Here is a 17,147-nt window from a genome sequence, read left to right as displayed (position 1 = left end):
TAACTTTTTCTGTCTCATTGTAACTGAGCATGTGTCTGATCTTTGAAATATTTAACTGATTAAAAACAAGCTTGGGCATCTGATATGGTGTTCGATTACTGTCAAATATTACACCAAGGTTCTTTGCCAAAGGTTTAACATCGTCAGTGAGTGAACCAAGAGAAGACTGTATCTGTTGTTCGTGATGTTCTGAGCCCAGAATCAAAAGCAGTTTTGCAGCTGTTGAATCGGAGGAAATGTGCTGCCATTCAGTCCTTGACGCTGGAGTTCATTATGGTGAAACTGTTCATGTCCATGTGGCTTTGATGAAAGGTATAACTGGATTTGAGCGGTTGCCTTTTGCTTTATAAGGTCTGTGTTTAGTACGCGTTGGAATATTTTGAGGTCCTTTAGTTAACACAGGAGGGAGTGGTATCAATGGTTCTGATTGGTGGACCAGCAGCTGACAGCTAAGGCCAGCAGGGAGAAGTGTTCAGAGGGAGGTAAACAGTCAGTCACGTGGGTGGGCGTGCACAGCCTGTTGCAGGTTTGCCGCTAGCATCCGAGCAAGCTGGGATGAAAGCCATCCGGATTGATTTATTTATTTAAATAAAGGAACGACGACACCAGAGCAGATCAAAACGATCAACAAAGCCCGCATCAAAATCCCTGCACACAGACTGGAGATCGCACCCACGGCCGAGAGGAGACTGTGGCCTGATTTACCACAGGTGTTGAGATACTGCAGCAGATGGCTGATCTCCCTAAATATTTAGATCTGAGGAAGGGGAACAATGGAAGCAATTTAGCCATAAGTGTGGCTGTCTCTGCTTGAGAAAAGCTTTGTACTTCGCACGGTCAAGTTAACTTTAAAAAGGGGCTCTCATACCAAACCTGAGTTGAGGAATGCAGTTTTGCTTTACAACTGAAGTAACGACCTGATTTCAGCTATGTGCACACTTAAAAGCAGAGAAGTCCATAAATAAGAGACTGGGTGTTTAGTTCAGCAATGTGAGACTTACTCATCTTTGCCCTTCGGGCAAACTGAAAATGATCAATTTTTTGTGACAAGATTTTTGGCTAAGAGGTCACACCGGACTCTCTCCCCCGAAGGTTTTAAAACGTTTGAACGGTTGCGCCATTTACGGTCAGATATTGAATGTGATGAAAGGCGTCCCGATGCTGCCCGCTGATGTGACGAGCTCTGCTGCTGATGAGCTGCTTTATTCAATGTGATGAGCAACAGTTACGGAAGTCGAGAGGTGATAACGATGTGAATAGTTTTAATTGTCTGTGCCTGTTAATAATACCAACTGTTTTGTTTTTGTGGTAGAGAAATAAGCGTAGACTTTCTTTGCCTCGTTTATCATGTAGAAAGGGAAAATAAAATCATGTGTTTTGAAAATATGAGCATGTCCTTAAAAAAAAGACAAAGCAAATTAAGATGTATATTTTTTTTATTGGTGGATCCATTTAATTCAGACATATATTTCCTGAGTCTAAACACACTGACATCCCTACTTTCTTTAAATGGCAGGAGCATAAAAGTCAGGTGCTTTATCTCTGACACTCAATGAACTCCTCCAAGACTGAGCAAGGGTCAGGGTTCAGACACACCAGAACATGATTAATCAATAATCTCACAATTACAGATCCCTGTAGACAAAAAAAAAACAACAAAACATAGGTCAAAACTTTTACAGTGGCCTTAAAGCCAAGTTTCACAACATCCTCATGATTATCCTCTTTTGTATTCTGTAATATTTTCAGTGATACAAGGCAGGAAATTTAGACCTGCTGCCTGTTCCCAGAACTGGCCAAATACATCTGTGACACATTGTCTCCAACGGAGCAGTTAATGCTCTATATTTGTGCATATAATCATGTCTTTGTTTAAAAAAAAAACAAACACAAAAAACCAGATCAACTAAGTAGTTGCTTCCTTCTTAGTGGGTATATGAAGCTTGTGGTTTGATATTTATTTTACTGTTTTTTTGGAGACATGCGTTTCAGCATCTTATTAGACTACGATCTACAATTTAAGTACCTGGTGATATATTACATGTGCAACAGGAGCAGTTTATACATAATATGTGAGTATTTGTTCCAATGTGCGTTTGTCGCATAAGTGACTGTATTTCCTTGCCCTACACAGTCAGCATGCCAGTGCTGTTTGCTCTACATCTACAGCATGTCAGTGCAATAATGGAGAGTGCTGGAACAGTCAAAAGATTGGCCAAAGCTTATTATAACACTTCATCATAGTACCAACCATTGTCCTCCTTTTCTGCAAGAAGTTTAATGCATTGTTTTCCTTAAAAAAATAAAGCTATAAAAATAAACTGCCATTTTCTGAGTGCACGGTGTGGCTTCACAATCGGAAGGGCACTTGTGCTGTTCACAGTAATGAAGTGATTCCAGTCTTCTTTCCCAACAGCCCTCACAGCCCCTGTTCCAGCCCCACAGCTGACCCCAGCATCGCTCTGACTTTGCACATCCCCAAAGAGGCACGCACACTCAGCCAAGAGCAGGGAGGGGAAGAATGAACTTCGGCCCAGAAGTGCAGCATTTCCTTGGGCGTGATGTGGTGGATGGACACCATGGCCTGATAACAGCAGCGCCCATAGGGAACACCTGGCCCGCCAGAGAAGAGAGGACAGTGTGAGGGGAGGACACCAGCTGCCCGAGCACACAGGCCTACAAACACATCCTCTGGTGGCAGGGGGGTGGATAAAGGGGAAGCTGAGGCTGCCAGGGAGATTTTAAGCAGTGCAGAGCGGGACAGAACGTAAGCTGTGCCACTGCAATAGTCTGGGAACACGGAGTTGGGGTAGGCCCCTGCTGGGAGGTAGTGCTTGCTGTCTGGGTCACGGTCAGGGGCCACATGGAGGTGCACCCTACCGAGGTACAGGTCTCCTTGTTCATAGGGGTTACGGCTTTTGTTCAGGAAGTGCAGGAGAGCGCTGGGGTTGAAGAGGACATCATCATCCACTTTGGCCATGAAGTGGGCATGAGGGCAGAAGCGGCGGGCCCAGCCAAGCATGGACAGGGTCTTCAGGGTCAGGTTGGAGTAGCTGTCCAAAAAGCGCCCTTGGATCAGGTCTCCTCTCTCCCGAGCCTCCTCTATCAGCAGTTTAGCCAGTCCCGGATCAGAGACCACGCCCACCATAAAGAGGGTCATGACCCGCAAGCCCCTTACCTCCACCTCACCCCCCCAGGTATCCCTGATGGCTTTGCGGGCCCTCTGATTGGCAGGGGCAGAGGTAACCATGGTGATGAGGTAAGGCTTGGCGCGCTGGCACACGAGCGGGCTGGGCATGAGCAGGAACTCCTCGGGGCGCGTGGGGGGGACGCTCTGCTGAGGGATGATGCCGGCGTGCGGCTCCGCCACTGCGTTCATGCTGACGGAGGTGACCCAGGACTCGATGAGGTCCACGAAGAGGAGGGCCAACACGGCGGCGCACACCATGACCGCGCAAAGATATGGCCAAAGCCCGAGTCGGCCCCCTCGCTTCCCATAGCGGGGTTTACAAAGCCCCGTACAGAGTCCCCGTCCGACCATGACCAACATCCACGGCCGCTGCGCAACTGAAGACGGCAATGTCTGCTGCAGGATCCCCCCCACCTTCCCCTGCCCCCCCTCTCCCTCCAGTTTCCAGGCTCCTTCTCTCCTCTTCGTCGTGGCTCCGGGTTGTCGACCTGCAGCGGCAGCCTGGTGGTGATGCTGCAGCTCGGTCAATTCAACCAAAGTGGGATGTGCAGCTGCGCAAATGAAGCGGTCGATCCGGCGGCGGAGCGAAGCTATTTGTGCTCTGTACTCCACCCCGAGGTGAAAGGCGTCCCGATGCTGCCCGCTGATGTGACGAGCTCTGCTGCTGATGAGCTGCTTTATTCTCCGCTCATCGGGCTGCGTGTCCACCGTCCTGCAGAAACTGGCTCAAAGCGGAGAGCCGCTCTGTCACAGCCGATAAATGCTGACCGAGAGAATAAACTGTGCGTCCGCACGCATTCTGTTGTCATTTATGAATTAGTCCAGATAACAGGCCAGGTCCACGTTTTCACCATGTAGCTCTTAAAATGCACAATTTAACCCTTATGATGGCAGAAAATGTGGTATTACCCGAGTGTGGTTATGATAACAAGTGCAATATGGGCAATAAATCGGTGCGGCTTTGGTTGGCTGGAAATAAAGAACTATGAACAGTATGATGCAGACTGAGTACGTAGAACAAGGGCAGCAGGGAGACCATGATCGGAGTGTCCAAGTCTCCTCATAATGCTTAATGCTTAACCTGGAAATAACAAGATGCTGGGAAGTCTTTTTTTTTTCTTCTTTTTTGCATTAATCCATTAGTTTTACAGTCACTAATCAGCATTTAGTCCCAGCATGTGACAGCGAATATTTCAGCTGCTCGTGCTTTTGCTATTGGGCATTTTCCCCCATTCATTATGACAAATACTATGTCAATGTATAATAAAGGGGCCTAAACAAGCCACAGTTCTCGGGGCCATGGTTCGGATCTAAATGAAATGCAGACGTACATGAAGCCTGTGAGGGGACTCCTTGTCTCTGTATATCGAGCATCCACTTTATAAGTATGTCCACTGCGGTAAATATCAGAGCATGGTTTCTCGTCGTTGCCTTTTAAATCCGTGACATTCCCATGAATGTGCGGCGTCTCCGTGCATCTATTGTTCCAAAGCGCGTTCAGCGCAGTCACGCCCGGCGGCACAGGGCGACACCTGGCGGTCACCTGGTGCCAATGTTCGTTTTCTGTCTACGAATACACCGGCAATGAGCACTTTTTATTGTTTTTATTTTTACAGTTTTTATTTCTCTTCCTCTCTTGTATTCATTTTGGAGCTGAGGTGGAAGTTGGACATTTCTATTACATGAGAGAGAAGGTAATCTAAATGCAAGTATATGGCACATAAAATTATGAAGTGGGAGGCCACAGACAAATGGAATGAATATTAGAAACTACAGGCCACATACACTATGAAACAAGACTTCTTTGTGTCTGCAGCGGAAGACATCCTGCTTTACAAGTACATATACCACAGAATTCGGCACACAACATATTTGAATAAGTTGTAATAATAACACATTATTTAAATATGCTGCACTCTCTGAATTTATTCTGGCAGCCTGCATGACATCTAATCAGGCCAAAACATGGTCATATTTCTGTGTCAAGGTTACTTATGATTAAGATTTAAATTGGCATATAAACAATACAATTTAGCAACATATTAAAATATCAACTTAAAATCCTTTAAACCTCAATCCCCAATCCTTTGAACAGCAGTTTTATCATGTTTAGAGAATAAAATGATGGATGACATAAAGAAAGAACAGGCTGGATAAATTTAATATTTGTTTGTAGTTTTTATATTCCAAATGCCTTTCGAAAAGGCTAATTTGAACTATTTTTTACGACTTTTTACGCATGTTTTTATGTGTCCTGTGATGTCACATTTATTTATGCCCATTCCCCTCATTTTCTGTTGAATGTATCCATTTAAAGTATACATCCAGAGGACACTTTGGCATTGACAGTACTACTTGTTCTGCACACAATCCTGACAGATCCTATGGTGTAAAAGATTTACCTCTGTTGGTTTTATTTGCATAAATCCCTGTATGATTCTTTGTAGGAGGAACTAAAAACAGATGATGCTTTTTTTGTCCGTCCTCACAAGTAGCATACATATGAAGTCTTGTAATAAAAAAAAAATATTTATTTAAAACAAACACCGTTAAGTTTTACAGATTATCACATAATTTGTAATATAGTGCACACTCTTTCCTAGGTTTATTGTTTCTATTCAGCTACTGCCAGTTGACCTGAAATACTTAAATGGTTTTGAGCTTGGGTTTAATATTGCGATCACACAGAAAAGTTAAAATCCAAGGTTTTCACTCCAGCACACTCCTCTGTAAGCTTAAATGTCACTGGTCATCATTGGCATGAAATAGGAAAGTGTAATTCTTAAGATTGTAGATGACCAGTATGTTGATGTTTAAATTGTTGCCTGATTGGTAAGCAAAAATTTGGTCACCAAAGTTATAAAGCTCGAAGAGAAATTCTAACAATCTTTATTTCGACATAATTGCATTTAGTTTAATAAAAATGTCCACCACTGTTTTTAATTTATAACTTGACCACAAATACCCCAGACAGAGTGACGTCATGCTGTCTGGCTCGCTCGGAGGAGGAGGGGGGGGTGAGCGAGAGAGGAAGAAAAAAAAAACCTTAACCATCATCAGCGCTGGCTGTGCGGGGTCACGAACTATGACCTTTAACAGAAGAAACCCAAAACAATTTTTTTATAAAATAGCAGAAGGTCCCAAATCCGACACCGCCATTTCCCGAAGGTAAGTTTCGGTCCCGGACTGAAAACCGTTGAAAGCTGTCGGAGATCCTGAGTGATAAAAGACCGCAGCTAATCTCCCGGCTAGCCTGTTAGCTAGCTGAGGCGCAGCTCCCTTCCTGCCAGCCTCCGGCAGAGCTCGGGATCCGAGGAAGGACGCCGGGCTCCATGTTACCTCGGCGGGTTATCCTTTGCACACGGTTAAATTGATACCTAACATTTGGTAGCCGTGTAGATTTAACCTAAGCCAGCTGCTGTGTGTCAAAGCGATAACTCAGGGGAGAGGGTCGAGTCGGCTTTCTGTGTTGGCTAACGTTAGCCGGAGCAGCTAACGTCGGGAAGATGTAGCGGCGGCAGATGAACTCGACCCTTTTACCTTTGCCATCCCGGGTACAGGAGAGGGCTGGAGGACAGTTGGGACTTTATTTTACCAAAGCCGCATCTTTACATTTACTACCAGCACTTAAACAGCCGTGCATTGTGCCGTCTGGAAAGAAAACAGCACCAATATGTTTATCATCAGGATACGTCTCCTGTGTTACTGGCTGACAGCCAAATTCTCCATTTTGTTCTGTATTGTGATGCGTTCAAGGGAAGGAGATATTGATGGACCTTCTGTTGCACCAATCAGTGAACATTATGAAGCAGCTGATGCCCCCTTTGGGTTGTGGGACACCGCAGACATATTCATAATATATCGCAATTAATTACCCGAAATCAACAAAATAATCAAATCTGGAAAGTGTTAGTGGGGGAAGGAGTTAATTCTGGTGGGATTAAACAATTTGTCCCTCATCCAATTATCTGATGTGCATTAATTTATTTGATGAATATAGTGAAAATCCGCTCATAGTTAACATTATCTGGTTTCGACCTTATAGACTTGGTAGGAAAACTGCTTTACACCTTTCAGTTACAAATTGTTTTTTTTTTTATTTTTCAAAATTTTTCCCTTATAGAAATCAAACAACAATGAATTAATTTAGCATCAAAGGGGAAAAATATTTTTTTTTATTTCTGTTTATTGGAGGATTGCGTTATTCTTTTCATTTACTGAAAAATCATATATATATATATATATATATATATATATATATATATATAGTTAATTGAACAGTATCTATTCATTATCTGTGTCACATACCTGTCAGGGTTGCTGAAACCAGTCCCAGCTGACACTGGATGAGGGCAGGGTACACTCTGGACACAATGCCAGTCTATTAGAGGGCCAACACATAGAGAGCTACAGACACAAACAACCGTTCATGTACATGTACACACCTACAGGTAATTTAAAGTTTCAAAATAAACCTAAACCTGCATGTCTTTGGACTCTGGGGCGACCACCACTTCTGCCATGTGTTTTCAAAGACTGCAAAAGAGTCAGGTTATGGCTGCAAATCTGCATTGACTTATAATTGGCGTGGAAACATTGTTTACCAGTGTTTACTGAAAAACCACAGAAGCAATGAGAATAGTACAGGGAGATGCAATGGGGCCGGTCTATACAGTGCATTCAAGAGGTGTTTTAGACCCCTTAATTTTTGCCCATTTTGCTATGTTGTGGCTTTAGTCTTCAAAAAGAATGTATAAATTCATCATTAATCCTTACTATACTATACTACAACTGCTGATTATCTTTAAATGTTTCCTCTTGTGGTAAATTCAGTTGATTTGTGGTTGGGAAGCATTCTTACACTAATTCTTAATTCTTAGACTAATTCTGTGTGAGGCTGTAGCATAAAAAATATTTTTCTAAAAATATCCCAGTGTTCCAGTGTTGCCCTGCTCTTCTACTGTGAATTGTACCTTTTGTGTTCAATTAAGGCTTGTGACATCTTTCCTCACAGGCTGTGCTAATGCACCTATATCATCATGACAACCAACTTGAACTTGTTGTCTCAGCAGAAAGGAGATTCTGAACACGAGGCAGAGGTGAGGGAAAGACTTTCTCAATAAACACGCTTGCTGGAAGTACCAGTTGTTTTGTATAACTCATTTAATTTTTTAAAATTATTTAAAGAAATGAACTACAAGGTGCTTTGTCTAGTTCTCTTTTTATTTAATTCAAAGTGTGTAAAATAGCATTACTATAGCTTGCACACAGTCAAAGTGAAATATAACTGCATTGCAGTCATTTGTGTATTGACTATGATTTATATGTCTTTTGTTGTTGTGTTAAAATGTTTCACAAATTGTAGTTGTCATCCTCTCCGTCAGACTCAGTTATGAGTGAGTCTCCACAGCATTTTCAGGTCATCTCCAATGAGCCTGCTACTACACCCCAGCGAATACAGGTAACCTAACTTCTGGAAAATTTTGGTGCATAAATGGCAGCAATACACAATGATGTTAGTCATGTTTGTGACTCAGCTCTACCAATTTCAATACCACTCTGTTCTCTTTTTTTCCTCCCTCCATCTTCCATCTTCATCAACCTCAGCTTCTAACTGACCAGCATACAAGTCAAAAGGTCCAGATAGTGACAGCGATGAACCCGTCCAATGTTCCCAAGCAGCAGTTCATTCTCACTACTGCTGACAGCTCAGGGGCAGGCAAGGTTATCCTGGCCTCACCAGACAGCCACAACACTAAGCAGCTCATCTTCACTGCTGCTGACAGCCTGATGCCTGGAAGGATACAGGTAAAGTACTAAGAGCAAGATGACCCGTGGTACACAGTGTCATGATGTTATCAGCAATATCTTGGTCTTATTGCTACAACTATGTTATTGCCATTAAGGTGACTGGCTCAATGGTTTGTGTTTGCTTTTCAGATTGTCACAGATCCAGTGTCAATGGAACGGTTGTTAGGGCAGTCGGGGGACTTGAGCCGATCACAGCCCGTGGAGTACTGCGTTGTTTGTGGGGACAAGGCTTCAGGTAATAAAGTAGCATTACCTGCTCAAGTGATTTTTTTTTGGTTTGTTTGTTTGTTTGAACTGATGGAAAATTGACAGTGCCAGCAATCTCAGTCACCCATTCAGTGACTCAGACACTCTAGTCTTTTGTGTTTAGGCCGTCACTATGGAGCTGTCAGTTGTGAGGGATGTAAGGGCTTCTTTAAGCGTAGCGTGAGGAAGAACCTGACATACAGCTGCCGCAGTAAACAGGACTGCATCATCAACAAACACCACCGCAATCGCTGCCAGTTCTGCCGCTTGAGGAAATGCCTTAACATGGGGATGAAGACTGAGTGTGAGTTTGTATCCACATACAGCACACAATTCATAGAACCAAGAGAGAAACACTTGGACTAGGTTAGCTAAAATACCAATTTTAAGTACTGAATACAATGTTGTATGGAGTCCTGTATTAAAGGATTGACTTTATTTTTCCAACTTGTTCGTGATTTTTTTATTTTTTTTTCACAATGGTCATTAAAAAATTATGAATTTGCATATCATTTGGTCTTTCAAAAACCCAGATTATGAATGTGTTGGGTAAAAAGAAGACAGACCTTCTTTAGATGAAATTCAGGATCAAGTCCCTTTCATTCATTGTCTGTCTGTGCTGATCAGTATTTGATTATGTATGTTTACAAAAACATTCCTTCAGTATCTATTTTCTAATAATAACAGTTTCTAATCAATAGAAAAAGGTAACATTGCTTTGTCTATTTATTATTTTTCCTCAGCTGTCCAGAGTGAGCGAAAGCCCATTGATATAGCGCCTAGAGAGAAACATGCCAACTGTGCTGCCTCCACTCAAAAGATCTACATTCGTAAGGACCTCAATAGTCCACTCATTGCCACACCGACCTTCATCTCCGATACAGAGACAGATGGCTCCAGGTGAGTGGGCATCATGACTGGACCCACACATCATACTTCGTCCCATTTCTCATCCTCTGGTTTTATGTGAACAAAATTTTGATAATGTTCTGTGCCATTGCAGATCCAGCCTGTTGGACCAGGGCATGCTGGTTAACATACAGCAACCAGTCATCCAAAGTGATGGAACTTTGCTGCTGGCCACTAACTCAAAGGTACGAGTCCCTGCAGATACATTTAATACAACATCTGTTTGTTCTGCTCAGCTGCTTCTCGCCTCCTCCTCCTCCTATGCTCCTTTTTATATAAGTATCATCAAGATCTTTCTAAAAAATAACGTCAAAATTTTAAAACTGACTTACACTAGATTTTTTCTTCCTTCAGCCCTTCAGCATGTTGTTATTGATATTTGAATATTTTGTGTCAATAATATATCAAGTGGCACGTGATATTTTAAATAACTGCATTGTTTCTTTTGCTTCCAGATGGAGTCTGGGCAGGGGGACCTTGGGACACTAGCCAATGTGGTCACATCTCTGGCTAACTTGAGTGATTCATTAAAAGAAAATCTAAACAATGGTGACACCTCAAACAACCAACATGAGGAGCAATCCACCAGCGAGATAACACGGTCAGTCAGAAGTGCTTTGCAGCGTCAAAATTGTGGCTGAGAGTTATCTGAAATGTTTCATCACTCACTGTAAGTAGTTACAACAAGGATTTCAGCAAGAGTCTTCTTAGCTGGGAATTTTAGGTGTGATGTATTTTGTAAGTACATGTCAATAACTTCTTCCGTTTAAACCAGAAGGTCACAGTTAATCAGCTAAAATTTTGATAATTTAAAAATGACTAACCCAATAGATATTTAAGATTTGTACCTTCCTTATCTTTTTGATGTTTTGAAAGTATGTAATGTGATGCATTAGATTGTGTTTGGAGTTTTAATATCTATAGTGATAAAAAGGAAATAACTGCAGGATTGCGCTGTTTTTTCAAGTGTACATAAAATTATGTACACTTGTATTTTTTGTGTTGTGCACAGTGCCTTTGACACCCTGGCCAAGGTTTTCAGCCCACCTGAAGAAGGAGTTGCTCAGAGTCTGGCAGATAAATCCCAGTGTTTGGGTGGAACAACAATCCAGCTGATTGGTGGAGACCAGGAGACCCCCATCATTGAGGTGGAGGGACCGCTGCTCACTGACAGCCACGTGGGCTTTAAGGTGGGTGTACTCAAGTCAGCTTAGATATAATAATATATATTATGCATATTGAAGGCACAGTGGTGTATAACTATGTAATGTCATTTGGATAAATGAATATGTAAATGAAGAAAGGCTAATATCAAATAAATCCCGAAAAGAATAACTTTGTTAATAAATGTAGAAATGTATAACACTAAATGAAATAAATAATTCATTAATAAATGTTGGTAAATATTTAACCTCTAAATCTTCTTTTAAGACATAGTAAATGCATATTTTTCTTTTGCATTTTTGCCCTTATTTGATAGTGATAGTGGAAATACCGACAGGAAGTGTGGGAACACACTCAGGTCCCTTTCGCAAAGCAGGTTTAGTGGAAACTCTTTAAATTAGGGAAATTCTTGAGTTTTCCGTTTCAGGGAGGTAACTCAAATCAGAGAAAGCAGGTAAGAGAGGTAACCTAACCTCTCGGTCAGTTACCGTGGTAACATATTCTTTGAATACTGTGAAACTAACCTGATCGGAACCATGTTTTTCTCAATAAACTTCAAGTTTCTCTCTGACTCCGCCCTCTTTCAGCCACACACGGTATTTGATTTCCTCATTCACTCAATCAGCAGGCCGTTTATTTAAAATAAATCAATCAGTAGCCCTATATTAGAAGTCCATTAGGCAACTGTTTTCATTAACATGGCATGTCCTTTTGATAACGATCCCGTGGAGGGAGTTGCAGCATTTCTGCACAGAGAATTAAATATTTGCTGGGAGATGGTTATCAGATCGCACATAGATGTTCTAGCTTTTCCAGACAATTATCTTTTTGAGCGGTACCGTTTCACGGCACAGTCCATCATCTACATACACAACCTAATTTATCCTTACATTTGTAACATTACCAACCATAGTCAAGCTCTCACATCACAGCAGAAATTATGTGTTGTGCAGCATTTCTTTGTTTTTTGTTCAACGTCCAAAAGCACCTGAGTAAGGGTGCTGTATGCCATAATTACTTCAGAGATTAAGTCACCATCATCACCACCACAGCTGTCAAATAAAGACATCATACACACTTCATTTGGTCTTCTTTATTTCCTACAAATACAAGAGCTACTTTAGTTAATGTTCCAATAGTTAACATAATTCACCTGTTTTTTGTTTTTTTGTTTTTTTGGGGGGGGGGTTCAAATTTTATAAATTTCTTTTACTGATAACTGGTAACACATATGGAGGACATTAAATGATATAGTTGCACGTGAATCCCCAGAATGACCTTCTGGTGTTTACTGAACATCCATCTCTGTCAATCTGTGCAGCGGACGATGAGGGACCCTCCTGCTGCTGCCCAGCCGTGCCCTGTTAAAAAGAATGAGAATGTGTTAATATTTCAGTGTAGGCTAAAGGTCACTCTATATTCCACCACAATGTTCAGAATGTGAATGGGAAGAGCGATAAATGAAATAAATGAAGAGGCTACCATTCAAGCAGTTTTCCCCTGTAATATTGATTGCAAAGGACTACGTTTAAACGTACGCATCGAACCGAGCAGCAATGTTCTCCCACGCCATCTCCCTCTCTTTTGCAGCCGCAGTGGTGCTGCACCTCTTTCTAAGAACATGTTCAAACTTGCCGTATGAGTCGCCATATGAGCATTAAGATGTCCAATTCTAGTGGGGAGAAAATCGCGGCCCTCCTCTTCCCCGTTGCCATGGTGACTTTTCGAATTGGCGCTCCATTGATGCTGTCTTTTTATAGTTGTGGTGCACGTACTTAACTCTAGGTGAAACTACTCTGAGTTGATCAAACTAACTCAAATCTGCTGTTCTGGAACCATCAACTCTGAGTTTCCTATCTCAGAGTAGATCAACTCAGAGTTTGATGAACCTGCTTTGTGAAACAGACCCGTCTTTTTTCTTGTTGTTGTTGTTTTTCTGGATTAATGTGGTAGTTACTTGTAACGCTTTAAATTTTTAAACAATTTTTCTTTCTCTGTCCTCCACAAGCTGACTATGCCCAACCCCATGCCAGAGTATCTGAATGTGCACTACATCTGTGAGTCAGCATCCAGGCTTCTCTTCCTCTCCATGCACTGGGCACGCTCCATCCCTGCCTTCTCAGCTCTCGGGTGAGAATTTATTTGACTTCAGTTATACTCTCAGGAAATAACCTTACAAGCTCTTGTTTATTTAGGGTAAATAATGCCGCAACAAGCTCACACTCATTTTCCTCCTTTGTGTCTTGTCTCTTTCAGTCAAGAAGCAAACACCAGCCTGGTGCGAGCCTGCTGGAATGAGCTGTTCACTTTGGGTCTTGCTCAGTGTGCGCACGTGATGAACCTCTCAACAATTCTTGCTGCCATTATTAACCACCTTCAGAGCAGCATCCAGGATGGTATGGACTACAGACCTCATCATCACTTCACAGTAGGGCACACGCATATAAACAGGACAAAAGAAATGTGGTGTTTAAAGTTATTACTGTATGTTACTAGATGCACAAGACCTAAAGAGCAATGATGTTGTTGCTGTTATACACTAAATGTGATAATTATGAAACTTGGAGATATTAAAATTTTACTACCAGCTTGTTACATTTCCAATTTTATTTTTCTTTATTTTTCAATGTTTCAACGAGAGACCGCTCAGATAAAACTGATTAAATATTGATGTAAACTGTAAAATGTACCCATCTGCCCCCAGCTCTTGCCATGGCTTAAGTGACGTAGTTATATATCACAAACAGTTAGGAGGAATTGAAACCTGCATTTTCTTTTGTCTTAGAAAAACTTTCAGGGGAAAGGGTGAAACAGGTGATGGAGCATATCTGGAAGTTCCAGGAGTTTTGCAACAGCATGACAAGATTGGAGACTGACAGCTATGAATATGCGTATCTGAAGGCTATAGTGTTGTTCAGCCCTGGTAAGTCTGCAAAGATAACATGTTTCATTAAACTGTAATCAGTTGAACGAAAGGAATATCCCACAATGGATACAATGAAGATGAAAGAATGAAAAAAAATAATAATAAAATTGAAAACTGGTTTGTAATTTGCACTGAAAGTTGTTTCTAACTCACCAGATCACCCGGGCGTGGAGAGTGGCGGGCAAATTGAGAAATTCCAGGAGAAAGCTCTAATGGAGCTGCAGGACTATGTACAGAAAACGTATCCAGATGACATGTACAGGTAGATTCATACTTAAAGTCCGCACGACCAAAAAAATACAAGCAAGTGACATAAACGTCGGGATGACTGGAACTGCTGTTTTCCCAGGCTGACCCGTATCCTGACTCGCCTCCCTGCCCTGCGCCTCATGAACTCAAGTATCACAGAAGAGCTCTTCTTCACTGGCTTAATAGGTAACGTCTCAATCGACAGTATCATTCCCTACATCCTAAAGATGGAGACAGCTGAGTATAACAGCCAGGACTCTGACCCTACAGAATGACATCTCATCACTGCAGGACCCAGACGGTTGACTTTTAAGATGGTACTCTCTTTGTCAACCAATAGGTTTATTGTTGAACTCCAGTCCAAATTCCCTCAGCGGCCCTTTTTTCTGAAATGATGCATGATGGAAATGAATTCAGGAATAGTTAAAGATTGTCTGGCATGGGAAATCTGATGCTTGGAATGTCCTGTAGAGCTGTTGCGGTGCAGTTATCCTGGGTTTCTCTCACAAGTTCAGCCACCTAATTAAATGAAAAAGGAACTGTTTGTAGCTATGACAGTGCTCATCTTCTTTAATGTCATTATAGCACTTCAAGCTCATTATAAATGAACTTAACTCTCCGACCGAAGCCGTTCATTATGTTTCAGTCCTATCAAAGCTTTATCATACACCCATATTGCTCACACACATAATTTGAAAAGTCTGAAATATTACAAAATATTGTATATCAGCACAGTCCAGAATCTGAAATTCACAAACGAGTTGTTGAATTCGAATTTCATGTATTTAATTTTTGTAAACTTAAGATTAAGACTTTAAAAGTGTACTTTGAAGACATGAAATATTTATTTATGGTGGCACATGATAATCTTAAATGGTTAATAATTGTGCTGTTAATTTGAAAATCCAGGCTTGTACAGTGACTTAATTTTTTCCTCTCTTTTTTGTAAGTGATAGAATTGACCCTTCTTTACACTGATTAAATGTAAATAAAAGTTGGAAAGAACACTTCAGTCAGGTACAATAACTTAAACCTCAATCCATCATTTGCAAAGTATTAGCCAGTACATTTGTACATGGCCAGTAAACATGTACTCATACACAGTTTGTACATAGCGTATTACAGCATGACCAAATTCAGATTGTATTGTCTATTTCAAATTTAATTTCACAAAACCGCATAAAACAGATTAACCGGTTAAATTGACCATATGCCAGTTTCATACAGAATGACATCTTAGACAGGTTTTTATGTTGAGGTACACACATTTCTGGGTTATCATGAACACATTGCAATTCAAAGCTGTGCAATCACGTCATCACTTTTCTCTTTTTGACAATCAGTTATATGTCATTTCCTTTTGTAGTGTCAATATCAAGGCTTTTCTCAATCTGCATTTTCTATGTGTATTTATCAGTGACAGTTATTTCTTTTAAAGAATTAGATTATCTTAAAGATTTTCAGTTTAGTGATGTCACATATGTGGAGCTATGCTGCTGTTTTTGTACTTGTGTTTGCATTTGTATTCTGCTAAGTGCACATTAATCAGCTTTTGTGGCATTCCACTGCATTCATGCTGACTAAAACTTTGTGTTTTTGTATGTTTTCTAAAATTTTTAATTTGTTGTGAACAAATTTGCTTGTTGCGTACTAAGTGTACTTAAAGTACTTTTGGGCAGGTTTCCCTAACTGACAAAAGAGGCAAAAAACAGAGACCTTCTGGAAAGTCAGTCTCTTGTGTATCAGTGTCTTGAAGACCATATGGAGCTGTTTATTGGCTCGTCCAGTTATATGATTCTTCAGAGTAAGCATCCACAGCGAAATGAATGATAATGTGGATGTAAACAGGTCAACAAAGATAATGTGTTGTGACGTCAATGTCAGCTGTAAGAACTGGGTTTAAAACTCATATACAGACTGTTTATTAAGGCACTGGTGTAAAATGACCTTTGTAATTTCATTAAAATGAGTGCATGTTGTTTTTAAGCAGGGTTTTCTAATCTTGTCGCTGTCTGCCCTAACAAGGCGCATTGTTATAATTTTTATAGTGCATTGCCGTGCATGGAAAAGTTGCTCAAGTGCATTTTATTAAATGCTGTATGAAAATGTTGGTTTAAATCATGTTTATCATGTACATCATGGCTTTAAAGCAGCTCCCATATTAGAGGATATTAGAGCCAATTTTGTTTTTCATCTGTTTTGTTTTCAGCTCGGAGGAATGAGTATCCCACGGTTTCATTTTATATTGTGTAAATATTTTGCGCTCCTGTAAAATGTACTTCATCAAACATTGCAAGTGAGAGCGATTCATGTTTTGCTGAAGTTTGTCACAACCCTACGTTTCTACCTCACTCCAATGACCATATAAAGCAAGTGTATTAACATCTGAGCTCCTATATCAGCATTCCAGTCTCTGGGGCTGGCTTCTCTGAAGCCACGATAATAAAAGAAATAAACAGTTATTCATGAAGTCACTGAGTCTGTGCTGTTATGTGGGCAACGTTATTTTTTCTATCAATGCCTAAATGCTACAGCTAAGCTTTGAAATTCCGTCCTGTATTTAGCATCTTCGAAAAAGGCCCATTTTATGTTTTAGAATTAGGGGCACCGTTTGTCATAAAGACTGGCCATAGAAACCACTTTGACTGCTTT

At 41.1% G+C, this 17,147-nt stretch overlaps 2 protein-coding genes across 3 annotated transcripts; one reads left to right on the top strand and one right to left on the bottom strand.

Moving 5' to 3' along the window:
- Positions 1 to 2,419: 2,419 nt before the first annotated feature.
- On the bottom strand, positions 2,420 to 3,550 carry b3galt4 (UDP-Gal:betaGlcNAc beta 1,3-galactosyltransferase, polypeptide 4). Its single transcript, XM_029507245.1, has one exon. It carries the CDS (start codon positions 3,548 to 3,550, stop codon positions 2,420 to 2,422), a length of 1,131 nt encoding a protein of 376 aa, XP_029363105.1.
- Positions 3,551 to 6,228: 2,678 nt separating this feature from the next.
- Positions 6,229 to 16,965, top strand: nr2c2 (nuclear receptor subfamily 2, group C, member 2). Of its 2 annotated transcripts, XM_029506924.1 has the most exons (15): positions 6,229 to 6,358; positions 8,205 to 8,289; positions 8,556 to 8,651; positions 8,798 to 8,998; positions 9,131 to 9,236; positions 9,372 to 9,551; positions 9,991 to 10,147; positions 10,251 to 10,341; positions 10,612 to 10,757; positions 11,169 to 11,346; positions 13,329 to 13,450; positions 13,577 to 13,716; positions 14,106 to 14,243; positions 14,403 to 14,508; positions 14,596 to 16,965. In XM_029506924.1, the coding sequence occupies exons 2-15, from the start codon at positions 8,230 to 8,232 to the stop codon at positions 14,768 to 14,770; spliced, it is 1,896 nt and encodes a 631-aa protein (XP_029362784.1). In that variant the 5' UTR covers positions 6,229 to 6,358; positions 8,205 to 8,229; the 3' UTR covers positions 14,771 to 16,965. The 2 variants fall into 2 exon arrangements, 1 of the variants encoding a protein (XP_029362784.1); XR_003840930.1 differs by lacking the exon at positions 14,596 to 16,965 and having other exon boundaries at positions 13,577 to 13,748.
- The last annotated feature ends 182 nt before the right edge of the window (positions 16,966 to 17,147 follow it).

This window comes from Echeneis naucrates, chromosome 7, assembly GCF_900963305.1.
Source record: "Echeneis naucrates chromosome 7, fEcheNa1.1, whole genome shotgun sequence".
Lineage (NCBI taxonomy): Eukaryota > Metazoa > Chordata > Actinopteri > Carangiformes > Echeneidae > Echeneis > Echeneis naucrates.
Note: the sequence above shows the minus strand (reverse complement) of the source record. Positions and strands in the feature narration are given on the sequence as shown.